We start from the raw sequence: 15,610 nt of genomic DNA on the forward strand, positions 1-15,610 counted from the left end.
CCATTGATAATGTGTGATTTTGTTGTCAGCACATTCAACGAAGTAAAGAAAAAAGTATTTAATAAGAATATTTCATTCATTCAGATCTAGGATGTGTTATTTTAGTGTTCCCTTTATTTTTTTGAGCAGTGTATATATTTTGGGCCACTTAAGAGGCCTCTATCATTCTCTATGGTCTTGTACCAAATGGATTCCGCAGTAGTCTTCCCCCTGGCCCAGTGTCACGCTGTGAGAAGTACATGGCTGGCGGTCGGATACATCTCTACACTTGTGGGCCCTCCTAAGAGAAAATGAAGGGGAAGTTGGTGAACCAGAGGCGAAGCGAGTTTCGACTCCGCCCAAAATGTCCGTGTGAAAATAAGCAGACCAAGTGAGGAGTTTAAGTATGGGGGGGGGGGGGGGGCAGGAGGACAGACAACAGCAATGTGTCGAATCTAGTGAAAATAAATTGCCATTTTGATCAAATATAAGTTTCATAATACTTATGTTATTAAGAGTATACTGATGTGTCCTGCACGTGGCATTGCGACATTTTTTTTTATCGGTTGTGCAAGTTCACACGGTTCTCTGCACTCTCATTGGCTAGAATGTTCCCACCTGCCACATGCCTTTCGCCTTTGAGAAATTGTAAGAGCGGTCAGTCGACCATCTTGCCACACCGATTGTAGAATCAACCAGGGAGAGTCAGGAATCAGGACCTCGGACAGCAGATTAGACAGCAATTGACAATAGTATAAATAAAGCATAGTATATTTGACTAGTCAAACTTTTTATATTGTTTGTATATCGTATTTTACAGTGGTGTAAAGTACTTAAGTAGTCTTGGGTATCTGCACTTCACTACATTCCTAAAGTAAATAAATGTACTTTTTACTCCATACATTTATCCTGACACGCAAAAGTACCCATTACGTTTTAAATGCTTAGCAGGACAGAAAATGGTCAATTTCCCACACTTATCAAGAGAACATCTCTAGTCACCCCTAATGCCTATGACCTGACCGACTCACTAAACAAATGCTTCATTTCTAAATTGTCTGAGTATTGGAGTGTGCCCCTGGCTATCCGTAAACTAAAAAAATAAAATGTGGTCTGGTTTGCTTAATATAAGGAATTTGAAATGATTTATACTTAAGTACATTTAAAACCTAGACTTTTACGCAAGTATTATTTTACTGGGTGACTTTCACTTCACTGGAGTTATTTTCTATTAAGGTATCTTTACTTTTACTCAAGTATGACAATTGGGTACTTCTTCCACCACTGGCATTATAAATTTGTGCGACTGTCCTTGTCTATCAGTTTTGTAGACCCCAGGAAGAGTAGCTGCTGCTTCTGCAAAAACTAAATGGGGATCCAAATAAACAGTGTGCATTTGCCATGGTTCTCAGTTAACCTAGTGAAAAAACATAACTTACCAAAATTAAAAAACACAAAGGCAAAATGGATTTCAACTCATTTTCTTTAATATGCACAAGAGTTGAAAGGAACATTGTGAGCCACCTTAAAGAGATATGGATTCTAAAATGTATAAAAAGTAAGACAGAGGCCAAAATGCTATCTGTTGCTTTTGTCTTTAGTACATGTTTCGTTAGCAAGTAAAAATCTTGCCCAAAAGCATAAGCTTGTATCAGTTTGATACAAGACAAAAATTCCATTCTTTAAAGTGGCTCTCATTCTATGTCTCTAGAATCTAGATCAATGACTGTACACCAGCTAGACTTTGTTCATCGGTTGTGAATGGCTAGTCCAAAAAGGCGTGGGCCGCTCCCCTGAAATAATCCCCATTCCTTCTCAGTAGTTAGCAGCCAAAACATAACTACATTAGTCCAAATGTAATTTGTTTTTTTTTCCGGTCCCTTCACAAATAAATGTTGGAGGGAAATCAAGTTCACAAGAGAATTTTCAATCAAGTCATCGATCACGTTACACGTTTAAAAACAAAACTTCCCTGTTAATCTTTTAACAGTAAAAACATTACAGCCTCGCAAAGTGAACCGATCGATGGATGACTGGCAAAATGCAGCTGCTTTGTACAGACCAAACAAACTTCAGACAGTTGGGGAAATACTCTTAAATTGTAGAATTAGATGTAGCATATAGAACAACTGTATGGTCAATGAACCATTGCAATGCAACCATAGCTTTGACTTATCGAAGCAAACATTGCTTTCCACACACAGTAAGCAGAGGGAGGGGTGACTGAAGTGTGCATAAGACTGAATAGAAACTGCAGATGTGGAATCTACACAGATGAAATCAGTGTTACATTGCATTTCTCTGTCCCTCTAATGATATATCTTTCCAAAATATTTCCTCATACTTGAGTCATTAAATTCAATGTCCGACGATATGTCTCCCCTGCAAGAGGAGAAGTCTTTTGGAAACGCCCAGTTGAAGCCTGGTTTTTAAGGCTTATTTGTTGTTGAGGGGTTTCTCGTTTAGAGGATAGAACCTGGTAAGAGGGACTGACCCAAAACCCAGTTTAAAGGTTCTGGGGAGAGGTGCGTTTGGTTCCAGCTCAACTCCATTCCCCTCCTCTCAATCCAAAAACCATTCCACCAGCAAGCCATCCATAGATCAATGCTACAAAGTCTTCCTTGTTATTCATTTCAGATTTTCCCTGTTGCATAATTTTAAATATATATTTTTTGTACTTTAAATCCATTGTATTTCATGATGATTTCACAACTAAAAGGAATAATATTATAGTGATAGGTGGTTGTTGAAATCTGTTCAGTCCACTTGGGAATATGTCGACTGCTCACTTCTCTACCCTCTGAGAAGGGTTTTGAGAGCATTCATTCTAGGTGATCTGTTCCAAAAAAAACTGTAGTTCAATGAGGACTGAATAATTAACAGCCCTTTGATGAGGTCATCAATTAGAATGTTTAACAAAGGACGGCCTAGATGCTGTCCGTACTCCTCAAGAGTCATTTAACTCGGAGGTTGAGTGTCTTCAGTCGCTGTGTCCAACGTGCTCTGATCCCAGACTCCAGAGAAGAGCACGCCTTTAAATGAGACCATTCCTCTTTGCTGATATGACGATTGGTAGAACAAGATCATTGGTCCATGCACACAGATGACTTCAGTCTCTTCAGGGTGTTATGTGTGTGTGAACGTGTCTGAGTAAGAGGATAACAGCAACTTTTTGGCAACTGCAGGAATGACGGACGAGGCGTTCTCTTTCTGGAACATTTATAAGCATCGCTGTGAGATGCTTGAAAAGAGATGGATAACAATGATCCTTCCTTCAGTGCTTGAACTGTTGTTAGTGAGTCAGTGATTGATGTTGGGAAGGAGGTGACTTGTGGGTTCAGAGCAGCTAGAGAGTTAGACCTACTAGGTGGACGTTTGCCTTTAAAACTTGAATTCCTTTGCTTGCAGGTTGGTGGCGGGGTCAAAGTTGAAGGTTCCGCCCTGAGTGGCTTCGGGGATCAAGCTGGGATCCTCATCAATCTTAAAAGAAAGGAGGAAAATAAATGGATCAGGGTGGTGCCATAGGTGAACAAACACACAGAGTGGAGACTAGATTCACTGTCACTACAGAAAACATAAGTCAAATTTTCACTAGATTTTATATAGAATTATGTAACAAGGCCTATAGCCGATTCCTCCGTCTTACCCCATTGACAGAGGAAGTGGAGGAAAAAGGCCCTGCGTTTCTGTAGCACACATCCTACACCCAGCACAGCACTGTCAGGACAGCGCTGGGTTCTAACGGTGTGCAAACTATAGGGCTTCTGTCAGAGCAGAGGTACTCACATCGTCTCCTGAGAAGTACTGGTCGATGATCTCGAAGGCTAGTTTGTAGATGTCCTCGTTTTCATGCTGCTGAAGGTTCTCGATCTTCTCTAGACCTGATGGGCAGAGAGAAATTAGCATGAAAGTCTATCACAAGTGAATCAATCTAGAATGTGTGTTTCACAGTAACAACACTACACTGTCATACAATGGCAACATGGTGAACTGACACACAAGCACTCCCCCCTCTAACCCACACACTGACCTCCACACTCCTCTATGATCTCAGCGATGGTGCTGGCCTCTTCCCCAGCCATGATGAGGACGTTCTTGAGGCCGTCTAGGACCACCTGAACCACTTGGGAGTCCTTCACAGACAGCAGGCTGCAGAACGGAGGAACCACATTCTGCTGCACCAGGTACTCCACCTATAGGGTCGGGTAGAACATAGCAGATCAGCCTATCAGAGCCTTGCTTTGCCACAGACGGGTAAACTTAACCAGCCAATCAGGACCATACAAAACGCAACGCTGTATGGATTGGGTATTGATGTAAACAGCCCTGGTAGAACATACCTGATCTTTTCTTCCACTTATTGTCAAGTTGCTGATTGCCCAGGCTGCCTCCTTCTGTGTGCCAAAGTCTCCCTGATGACAAACACAGAGAGGTTGTCAGTGGTTAGGGTAGTGTTCCTTACAGATCTCCACAAGGACATAGGGGCTACATAATGCTTCGTAGGGCTACATAAGGGCTCAGTGACTCACCTTAGCCAGCTGGTGGATGATCATGGGCAGCAGGCCAGCGTCGATGACTGCCTGCACCTGCTGCTGGTTGCCTGCTGTGATGTTGGACAGGAACCACACGGCCTCCTAGTGGGCGGGAGGGATACACACACACACAGGAAGCCATTCAGCTGAGAGAAACCCACAGACACGCACACCATGGACCACATGAGTACGACTGAGACCGTTACACAGAGGTATAGATACTGTTGGAAATAAACGACACTGGGGTCCATCCCATTTCAACGCTACAGGACTTAATTGCAGCAAAACAAACATATGCCACCAATAGCATCTAAAAGTGTGCCTGTTACCTTGTTGATCTTCTCCTTGGGGTGTGTGAGCAGGTTGGGGAAGTGCGAGAGGACGTCACAGTTGAGCACCACCTGCGTCTGCTCGTCTGTCCCCGTCACAATGTTCCCCACTGCCCTCAGAGCTGCAGTCTGCAGGATATGACATCATAGGTGGTTAATGACATCACAGGAAGTCACACATTCCATACAGTAAGTTCCAGGTATATTACCCTTCCCACAAGCCTAACCTCAACCATTAGAGGGAAAACTGGAAACTGACCTTAGATCAGAGTAGGGGTGACTTCATCCTACTTAGGGATGTGACAGTCATGAAATTGTCAGCCGGTGATTGTCAAGCAAATAAACTGTCAATCACACGGTAATTGACCGTTGTTTAGCATCTCCTGGCTTCCACACAGCCTACAAGTCACCGATGCAGACCTTTGGAACATCTAATAAATCCATGTAATATAGCCTACACCCTCACAATAAATCCACTATTTATTTTAGACCGCTCTAAAGAAAATGTAGTCTATTTGAGAAGAACAGAAAGGCATACTCTGAGTAGCCCTTATGTTAGGTCCTGATCTGGCTATGCCATATGACTGTGGGCTACACTAGTTTAGCAGACAAGCATTATTTTATAGTATGAAGAAAACAACTGAACATAGCTAAATTAAATAAATTATATTTTCTCCAAACAATTTAAGTTGTTTGCAAATGCGGCTATTCTGTGTTGAGCAAAAAAAACAAACAGGTACTCCTATATGTTTAATTTAGTTCTGTATGCAACTTTAGTTGATACACCAACGTTGGGAGATATGTTTTCATTTTTAATGCATTCTAAGGCCGCATGATGCGACTGATGATTTGAATAAAATCTCATGAATGACATGAGCACCGTTTCTGGTGCAGGCTGCACACCATCAGTCTCATTCACAAGTTGACAAGCACTTGATAATATTCTCAACGGGCCTCGAATTTCCCAGTGGCATCACCTTGTGTGGCCTTAATCCCCTAAAAAAAAAAATAATCTGCCTGTCACGTGATCAGGTCCTTCTCACAGGCATCTCAGCTAAGAAGTAGGCTACAAGTGAAGACCGACACATGGTGACGCGTGCTTCGGTTTTATGTTTGAACGGTCCACATTTAGCCTACTTTTCATCAGCCAACCAGATGAGTAGGTCCAACAAACAGCAAAAGCACTAGCCTATGTCAATCTACTATCCCCCATAGTACAAAAATGTACCTGTTCTAAACATACTCTGGGCCTGTTGTGTTGATGCAACAGATCAGAGCATTTATCTTAAAATGTTGATAAACTATTAGGCTATTTCATCACATAAGTGCAGCAATGCGCACAAGGCAGTAGGCTGTAAGCATGAATGTTCCAAAATTCAATCAATTAGCAGGAAAACACTTCTCAAAGTGAACGTAAATGCGATTCTGCATGTAATGCTTTAATATTAAAGGTGCATTTCTATGGTGAAAATGATCTTCCCCAAACTTGAAACTCAAGTGCCACTTATGTATGCCAGTTAGGCGCTACACCGGTTGTAAAGCGGATTCATGTGCTTAAATTCATTTTAAGAAGTTATTTGGCCACTTTAGTTGTGATACAAACCTTATCAAAACATATAGGCCTATGGGCTAGGCTACATGAGGTGATTGGAAAAAGTTGGGCAAAAAAAGCATGCAGCGTTTGTCTTACTGCACACACTGGGCATCATTCACAAGTGATAATACATCACTCACAAACGATAGGCTAACATTGTCACCCATCAGACTATTCTTGATTTAATGCTGTCTCGGAACAGGTGTAGGGAGGGGAAACAATTATGCGATCTATGCACTTATATAGTGAATGGAGGACGCTGTGGTTTATTTTCATGCCAGTCAGGTAGGCTATACTCCTGTTGTAAAGAGAAGCAATGTGCTTAATATTAGGAAAGTTGAGAAATAAATATAGTAGGCCTAGCCAATAGAAAGCTGATGGGATCCTCCTCTTTTTAATAGTAGCCATCACTCTGTTTTCTCACTCAATTGCATAGCCTATTAAAATGTTGCTCAACATGAGCTCTCATGAAGTGTTTGATTAGATTTTCAAAGACATTTGCATTAATGTCAGAGTGATTAGAGGGACAATAGAGTGCTGAGTACCAGGCAGTTGGCAAGTTTGGAAAGCTACTAATGACCATCAGCAACATCAGAGCTATAGAAGCCTAGTTACCCTGACTAAACGGTCACGTGGCATTTGACTGCGGACATGACTAATGACCATTGATGTGGCGGTAATACGGTCACCGTAACAGCCCTAATCCTACTTCCAATCAGGGGAAAGGAAGCAGACATACCTGAACTTTGACCTCTTGGTGGCTGAGCAGGGGGACGAGGAAGGGAACAACCCCCGAGTCGATGACCATCTGGATCTGTTCGTTCCCTCCGTCTGTGAGATAGGACAAGGCCCACACTGTATCCACTAGGATCTGACCACAGAGAGAGGACAGAGTTAGAACCAGGGAATTTCCATAGGGAATGGCAAAGCAACTAGCTTTGCTGTTGTGATAGTAGGGTGATACTTACATTTATATCAGTGTGGTATATCAATACACAGAGAGCAGGTAGAATCTGGAAGAGGTAGAGAGGAGAGTCAGGCATAATGATTGAGGCGTACAATGAAGCGACTATAGATCAACAGACAGGACCCAGGGTGTTTTCCGTTTCAGCAGGCAGACACTGCAGACCTCCAGGACCAGGCTAGATGGTTGGGAACAGGGAAGCAGAATGCTAGGCAGCACCCAAAGTCCCAGACCACTTTCCCTAATCAAACCCCCCATCGTCTGATTGTCCTCAGAGCCAAACACATGGAACACAGCCAGAGCTGTTGGGCAAAGGGTTCAGCTAATATTGACGACAAACGTCTATGTGAAGATCATAATTCAGTCAGATTGGCCTCCAAGTGGTGCAGCAGTCTAAGGCACAGCATTGCAGGCTGACTTCGGTCGTCAGTTGAACAGTGTTTCCTCCAACACATTGGTGCAGCAGGCTTCCTGGTTAAGCGAGCAGGTGTTAAGAAGCGCTGTTTGGCGGGTCATGTTTCAGACGCATGACTCGACCTTCTCCTCTCCCGAGCCCGTTGCAGCGATGAGACAAGATGGATATCAACGACATCCAGTTCGATTGAATGACTGTGCTGGGTCTCACACACCTCTGTCTGCCTTACCTCCTGTACTGTCTCCATGGGGGGCGGTGGGTCCTTGTTGCGGCAGAGGTTGACGATGACCCAGGTGACGTTGCGGAGGAAGGTGATGGGGATGGAGGGGTTAATAAATGACAGCAGGGGCTTGACCACGCCCAGGGAGATTACGTAATCCCTGCACTGCGGTCCATCGCCTGCACGGGAAGAACACAGGTGTGTCATTGACTGGCATCGGCCAGTGTGTGTGTGTATGCATGTGTGCGAGCCATCACTCACCGATGATGTTGCCTAGCGCCCACACGGCCTGTTCACATACGTTCTGGTGAGGAGATTGTAGCAGCCGCAGAAATAGAGGCACAGCATCTGGACATGTAGAGAGAAAGGCAGACCCATATGTTAGACAATGTTGTAGACAACAGAGAGAGACAGAGACATCAGTTAAACAGAGGTAGAGATCCATCAGTTAGAGACATTAGTTAGAGGTAGAGAAAGAGACATAAGTTAGACAGAGGTAGAGTGAGGGTCTGGCAGACAAGAGACCGAGAGATGGGGAAGACAGTTGAGAACAGGTGTTTCTATACCAGGAACCAGATGGATAGATTGCCTCAAATAGACCGGTCCATTATGTATGCCTGATGGGTCAGTTTGAAACTGGGCCATAGAAGAACTAGAAACTACTTACTAGATTTGACCACAGCTTGAGTCTGTTGTGACGTCCCTGATGCTATGTTGGTCAACGCCCAGGCAGCCTCAAACTGGAGAGAGGGACTGGGGAAGAGGAGAGAGTAAATGAGGCTGGCTATATGAAGAGACAAACAGAAGCTGTCCCCAGACAACAAAACACGACCAATAAGCCCATCAACAGCACATGGCTACTGATCAACAATCCATATCAACCTGCATCACCACTAACCCCCACCTCGGTCTAATGTGGTCTTCTGTGGCTCCTATATACCTTGTTTTTTAAAGAAAAGCAACATTTTTGTCCATTAAAATAACATCAAATTGATCTGAAATACAGTGTAGACATTAATGTTGTAAATTACTATTGTAGCTGGAGAAGGATCATTTTAATGGAATGTATACATAGGTGTACAGAGGCCCATTATCAGCAACCATCACTCTTGTGTTCCAATGGCACGTTGTGTTAGCGCAAACTGCCTCTAACCAGAATAGAAAGGAGTAGGAGGCCCCAATGCACCACGGAGCAAGAGGACAAGTCCATTGGAGTGTCTAGTTTGAGAAAGATATGCCTCACAAGTCCTCAACTGACAGATTCTTTAAATAGTACCTGAAAAACAATAGTCTCAACACCAACCCTGAGGAGGCGACTCCGGGATGCTAGCCTTCTAGGCAGAGTTCCTCTGTTCAGTGTCTGTGTTCTTTTTCCCCATCTTAATCTTCTACTTTTTATTGGCCAGTCAGAGATATGGCTTTTTCTTTGCAATTCTGCCTAGAAGGCCAGCATCCTGGAGTCACCTCTTCACTGTTGACATTGAAACTGGTGTTTTGCAGGTACTATTTAATGAAGCTGCCAGTTGAGGGACTTGTGAGGCGTCCGTTTCTCAAACTAGACACGAATGCACTTGTCCTCTTGCTCAGTTGTGCACCAGGGCCTCCCACTCCTTTCTATTCTGGTTAGAGGCCGTTTGTACTGTTCTGTGAAGTGAGTAGAACACAGTGTTGTACGAGATCTTCAGTTTCTTGGCAATTTCTTACATGGAATAGCCTTCATTTCTCAGAACAAGAATAGACTGATGAGTTTCAGAAGAAAGTAATTTGTTTCTGGCCATTTTGAGCCTATAATCAAACCCACAAATTCTGATGCTCCAGATACTCAACTAGTCTAAAGAAGGCCAGTTTCATTGCTTCTTTAATCAGAACAACAGTTTTCAGCTGTGCTAACATAATTGCAAAAGGGTTTTTGAATGATCAATTATCCTTTTAAAATGATAATCCAATTTTAGCTAACACAACGTGCCATTGGAAGACAGGAGTGATGGTTGCTGATAATGGGCCTCTGTACACCCGTGTAGATATTCCATTAAAAATAAGCCGTTTCCAGCTACAATAGTCATTTACAACATTAATGTCTACACTGTATTTCTGATCAATTTGATGTCATTTTAAGGGACGAAAAAAAAGTGCTTTCTTTCAAAACAAGGACATTTCTAAGTGACCTCAAACTTCTGAACGGTAGTGTATGTGGGTGTATATCTATCCATCTCTCTCTCTGCGCCTCCTCATGCTCCTGCCTCCATCACCCAACCTCCCCCACCCTCCTGTTTCCACAAAACACAACCCCCCGCCCCCCCCTCCAGGGGAGTCCCCCCCTCATCGCTCCCCATCCCCACCACTGAAGACAGAGCTGTCAGCTGTGGGGCAGCACTAGTGCATCAGAGCGGAACACACACTCTCTCTCCTATCCGTCTGTGTGTCTGCAGCCTGCTACAGTGTTCACATCAGCCCAGCCATGCGGAGGAGAGGGAGGGCACACCAGTATCCCCAGAGCATGACAGAGAATGTAGAGAGAGACAATGGAGAGAGAGCAGTCTGACACATTCGGGGCTAGTCTACCCACTCATTCATGCTCCGGTTTTCAGCCTCCTCTCCTTTCGCCCTTCTCCGACTTTTGAAAGGGGGCATCACACAGAATTACCACCATCTTTCCATTACTCTTCCATAGCAAAGGTGCCCCATGACCCATACAGTCTCTTCCTCCCCCCCATAAAGCAGACTTACTTGTCGTCCCTCTCCAGGCATTTGACCAGGATGGGCAGGATGCCGGACTTAATCAAGTCGTCGATGGGGGGGTTTCTGTCACTGGACAGGAGTTTTCTGGCTGCCTGCACGGCACTGAGCTGGATGAGTCCGTTGTCACTGACAGCATTCTGACAGGAAGGAGAGCGAGAACACGAGGTTAGCGCCAACAGCTCAAGGTGTATGTACGGGATGGGTCTCCACAACACTGACAGAATGCAGGCTTACCTGTAAGATGGCTTCCAGTGTTACATTTTGCTGCAAAACAAAAAAATAGAATTGTGAGATTTGCTGTAGCTACGCGTTTACATGTTGCATGGTTAGAGCTAGGAAACATATTCCTTGAAGCCATAGTGTGAGAGACAATGAGGACTGACTCACCCCTTTGAAGTCAGAGTCTATGTCTGAGTCTTCCAGGCTCTCCTCCTGTGGAACGTTCCTCTTCTTCAGAAGGTGCTCATCTCGTTTGTTCTGTGGGGGGGATATATATATATATATTTTAAGTGTTGAATCTTAGAAGGAATATAGGAGTGAATGCTATTGGGAACATTCACCCACACAGCGAGGGAATAGATTCCCTGCTTGACTCCTACAGGCTAAGACTGCTCCCATAACCTCCCAGTGATGTTAGTGGCAGATAGCACGAGGGAGGAATGCATCCATCTCTGCACGGACGGTTCTCTTCTGCAGCACACATACTGCTATGTGAGAGAACTGCTGTGTCACTCATCCTACATTAGTGGTTTGCTCTTCTGTAAGGGTAGGACCTGGCTTTTTAGCAGAAAAAAAACTGAAGTTCTCTCACTTGTCGTCAAATCATACAGGCCTACTGGATATGTTTCTACAAAACTGCTGGTCAGCTCAGACTTCCTGAAACACTTCTGCAAGCCACATTCAGAGGACACGTTGGGGCCTTAGTGCAAAGACCAAGGGCTCAGAGTAGAGCTGGGCGATATGGACAAAAATCCATACCGCGCTAAATTGTCTGAATTGATGCAATAATGTTAGGTTTGGAACAATGATGTACACCAGTCTAAAATGATCCTTTAAACTACTAGTATGATGCTTGTACATTTTCTAAAATCACCTATTTTAGCAAATGTATTTGATTTCAAACTTCTCCTTTCTCTAATATAGGCTTCTTATCGCAATGAACGATATCAGCTAAATGCCTTCAATAAGTGACCGGTATGGTCAGTGTCAATCATTTTCATTGTATCATCTCAGCTCTAGCTCAGAGTCATATTCCAATGGAATGAAGTCCCCCCCAGATGCTGATCTAAGTTCAGTTTGGCACCATCCCCTCTAAAAGTCATGGTTCTACCCAGAGCAGCTGCTATAGAGTCATACGTCCAAGACAACCCTGTGTGTCTGATGAACCTACTTAATGGCCCCTGGCCAGAGCTCTGTGCTTCTGCAGGCCAGGAGAGGGAAACCCTCCCCAAGGCTGAGGGGTAAGACCAGTCTGGCCTCTCTGACAGGGTGGGAGAGTGAGAGAGGGATGACCTAAATACAGCCAAGGCATCCTGACTCTTCAACAACAACCTGAGCATAAGAAGGGGGGTAGTTTCCACACACACACACACACACACACCTACTTATAAACAAAAGGACTCAGCAGACAGAGCAGCCCATAAGGGGCAGGGGTGGACCAGGCTGCTCGGTCTCGGCCAATTTGATAAACAGAAACTGCAACGTTTCCCATCACAATAAAGATTGAAGACTGAACTATAAACAGTCAATTGAGATGCTGAGGCTCACCTTTCTCAGCTCCACTGTCACTTCATTGCGATGTCTTCGCATAGTCTGTAAGAGAGAGGAGAACAGTCAGAGATGAGCCTAACTACAAGAGCATTAAAAAGACAGCCCATACACTCAAACAAACCACATGCAATGTTAGTCAATTGGAACTGGCTCCATTTTGTTTACAGACTGGGCTTTAGATTACAAGTGTACTGCTGCATGTTGGCAACAGGCGGCAGAGGATCATGTTAACTCGATTGCCAGTCGGGGTATCTTGGTTCATATTACTAACGCTGTGTAACCTCCCTCATGCAAGCAATGATTATGTTTACATTTATCCACCAACTCAAAGGTGTGACCCGCGGCTGCTGGCAAAACCCTGCCCTGACACCCTAACTCAAGGTCACAGTAAAAATCTGATGTGGTTCCGTATGTGTTTGAAACACTCCATCTATTGAAGACGGAACACAATGTTTTGTCAACACTGCCTTTTGTGGGAACTGTGTTTAGGGAGGATAGTGAATCAGCCATGAGAGAAAGCCCGAGAGTGGCTCAGCTGGCCAGCTGGGAGGAGGAAGTCAGAGACCTCTGAAACTCAACAACGATCGATCAAATCTATGGAATTTCAGGCATTTCTCTAGGACACTCATTCCATGCTGGGACAAGAGGGCGACACTTCCTGGGAGAGGGAAGACTGCCTCAGCTCCTGGAGAACACACTAGAGGTCTTCAACCTTTCTTTACATTTGAATACTACTTATTCTGCATAGCCAATGTTGATTGTGGAGTATCCTGCTATATGTTGGGATTATTATTGTATTGTAACAACATCATACACGGCAGTCACTGTGGCCCTCTGTAGTGGTGTAGGTCAGAACTTGTGAAAGGGATACATTTTCTGTAACCTACAGCTTTTAACATTCCTTGAAGTCTAAACACAGCCTAAATCTCACTGAAGATGCTGTGTGTGTCCTCTGATGCAGTAGAATTCAGCACCATAGGAGCAGGGTGAGTGTGTTGCCCTGGGGCACTTCTATAGATCTGATAGGTTACTGTGCCTAAAGGATAGGGGCTGTATCTGGACAAGGCCTTTCGTCTCTGACAACAAGTGATCCATCTCGTATTCTTGGCTGAGCTGCTGGAAGCTTGTCAGCGGGGCTGGTGGGTCGTCAGACATGTGCAAGTCACACTGGCACTTGGCCCCAAAACAACCATGCCGCACTTCTGTTTCCTCTTCTCAATATAGCACATACCAGATGGACAGTAATCCATCATGCCCTCCATTCGAGATTAATGTGTTTCTAATACATAAGAATATGGGATAGTCAACATGTTATGTCGTCCCAAAAGTGGAATATTTATGTTAAGGATGTGTGATCTATACAGATACAAGGGAAATGGCATGTCCCTTTGAATTAAATGTGTCCCTAATCATCGAGTACTGGGTTTTAATTTAACCTTTATTTAAGTAGGCAAGTCGGTTAAGAACAAATTCTTATTTACAGAGACTGCCTACCCGGGCCAAACCCGGACGACGCTGGGCCAATCGTGCACCGCCCTATGGGACTCCAAATACGGCAGGTTGTGAGACAGCCTGGATTCGAAGCAGTGTCTGTCGTGGCGCCTCTAGCACTGAGATACAGTGCCTTAGACCGCTGCGCCACTCGGTATGTTTATTGAATCAGCATGGTGACAGTAGCATCATTAGCTTTAGTTCCAGATGTGCTATGGTGTTTATGGTACAACTGCTCTAACTCACTGTTTGTTGAACACCCACCCTGCGGTCACTGGTATATTGAATTGCAAGCTGTGAGTTAGTTAGCTGGGTATATTATTATAAACTGATTAATAACGCCGAATCTCAACTGTTGCAGCCGTAGAAGTTGAGTTGTGCTAGTTGTTTTGTAACAGTTAATGTGCATCATCCGCCCATTTTGACACATACAACTAGCTATAATTAGCTGGTTTGGTTAGCTGGTAAGCGTATCTAGTTAAGTTACAGTGACTGACTTGCCAACTCGAAATATCAAATGTCATGCCCATGACCGACATAAAGATAGTTCGTTGTCGTTGTCTGGTGCCGTTTACCAATTATAACTATTACTTTAATTTAGGTTAGTTGATGCCAAGAGTAAATTTAAAAATATGTCTATCACAACCTAGCTAGCTGCTAGTAAGCACAGAGTTAGCAACTTTCCTGGCTAGCTAGCAGGCCTTGCGAAAGCCGCGCCCGCTCCGCAAGATAAACTTTAGCTAGTTAGTGAATGTGGATGATATATCATAATCGGCGACACGTTATAGAAAAATAAAACTTCAACAATGACTGACAATGAATACTGCAGCAACCAAACCGAATTGAGAACTAGGTAACCCCGAGTGTTCGCAAGCACTCGTTGCTAACGGCTAGTTAGCCAGCCAGCTAACGTTAGCCTAGCTAGATTCTCACCTCGACATCGCGCCCCTTGTTTTTGAAGCTCTTAATTCGGTGGTTATCCAAGTCAGCGTTTTCTGCCATGGCTGTCTGTGTTCGGGATGTTTAACTAGTCCTGCACTTGAAGCTCCGGAGGGAAAAGAGAAAACGTACTGCTGTTTTGCCGAAGGGTGGCTGGCCAGACGTGATACACCGCGATGGGATAATCTCGTCAGGGAGGAGCCACGGAATCCTGTCAATTGGGGGAGGAGGACCTATGGCTAGTATGTGTGCATCCCCTGGTGAACCCACTTCCTTGCAACATAGTTGCGCAATGTAACTAGTTGATACCTTTAAATTGCTGCAATATATCCAGTTGTTTTTTAATCTCCAATGAAGATGCTGTACATTATTACCAAACGATTTGCTAATCAACTATGGCTGGCTACTTTACACTGATTGCTTGGTGTTATTGACAGATAGGTTGGATTTGAGCCCAAAGGGGGGAAGGACTTCATTATGAAGAGTCACTGAAGATCAATGCTTCACAAATTAAACAAAAAATGAATTGACTTTACTGTTAATCCACACAAATGTAGCTACACTAATATGTGAACAACAAACAATCAAATCACTACTACATTTTGTTGTTTAGCATTGCTTTAATTTATTACCTACAA

The 15,610-nt window shown here is 44.0% G+C and overlaps 1 protein-coding gene across 2 annotated transcripts; it reads right to left on the minus strand.

Annotated features, from left to right (window-relative positions):
• Positions 1-1,444: 1,444 nt before the first annotated feature.
• Positions 1,445-15,258, minus strand: LOC124010898 (importin subunit alpha-4-like). Of its 2 annotated transcripts, none has more exons than XM_046323673.1 (16): positions 14,967-15,258; positions 12,540-12,584; positions 11,160-11,249; positions 11,007-11,036; positions 10,761-10,909; positions 8,701-8,786; positions 8,295-8,381; positions 8,043-8,212; positions 7,403-7,447; positions 7,174-7,305; positions 4,841-4,969; positions 4,509-4,613; positions 4,320-4,391; positions 4,010-4,172; positions 3,766-3,860; positions 1,445-3,459 (listed from the first exon to the last, which is right to left on the minus strand). In XM_046323673.1, the coding sequence occupies exons 1-16, from the start codon at positions 15,033-15,035 to the stop codon at positions 3,361-3,363; spliced, it is 1,566 nt and encodes a 521-aa protein (XP_046179629.1). In that variant the 5' UTR covers positions 15,036-15,258; the 3' UTR covers positions 1,445-3,360. The 2 variants fall into 2 exon arrangements, with proteins under 2 accessions (XP_046179629.1, XP_046179628.1); XM_046323672.1 differs by having other exon boundaries at positions 8,295-8,387; positions 14,967-15,257.
• Positions 15,259-15,610: the final 352 nt, after the last annotated feature.

This window comes from Oncorhynchus gorbuscha, linkage group LG23, assembly GCF_021184085.1.
Source record: "Oncorhynchus gorbuscha isolate QuinsamMale2020 ecotype Even-year linkage group LG23, OgorEven_v1.0, whole genome shotgun sequence".
Taxonomy (NCBI): Eukaryota; Metazoa; Chordata; class Actinopteri; order Salmoniformes; family Salmonidae; genus Oncorhynchus; species Oncorhynchus gorbuscha.

Coding starts and splice junctions, on each gene's coding strand:
- LOC124010898 (XM_046323672.1), bottom strand. CDS start 15,035: ATGGCAGAAAACGCTGACTTGGATAACCACCGAATTAAGAGCTTCAAA. Junction 11,250..12,539: donor TGACAGTGGAGCTGAGAAAG/GTGAGCCTCAGC, acceptor TCCCCCCCACAG/AACAAACGAGATGAGCACCT. Junction 3,861..4,009: donor GATCATAGAGGAGTGTGGAG/GTCAGTGTGTGG, acceptor TCTGCCCATCAG/GTCTAGAGAAGATCGAGAAC.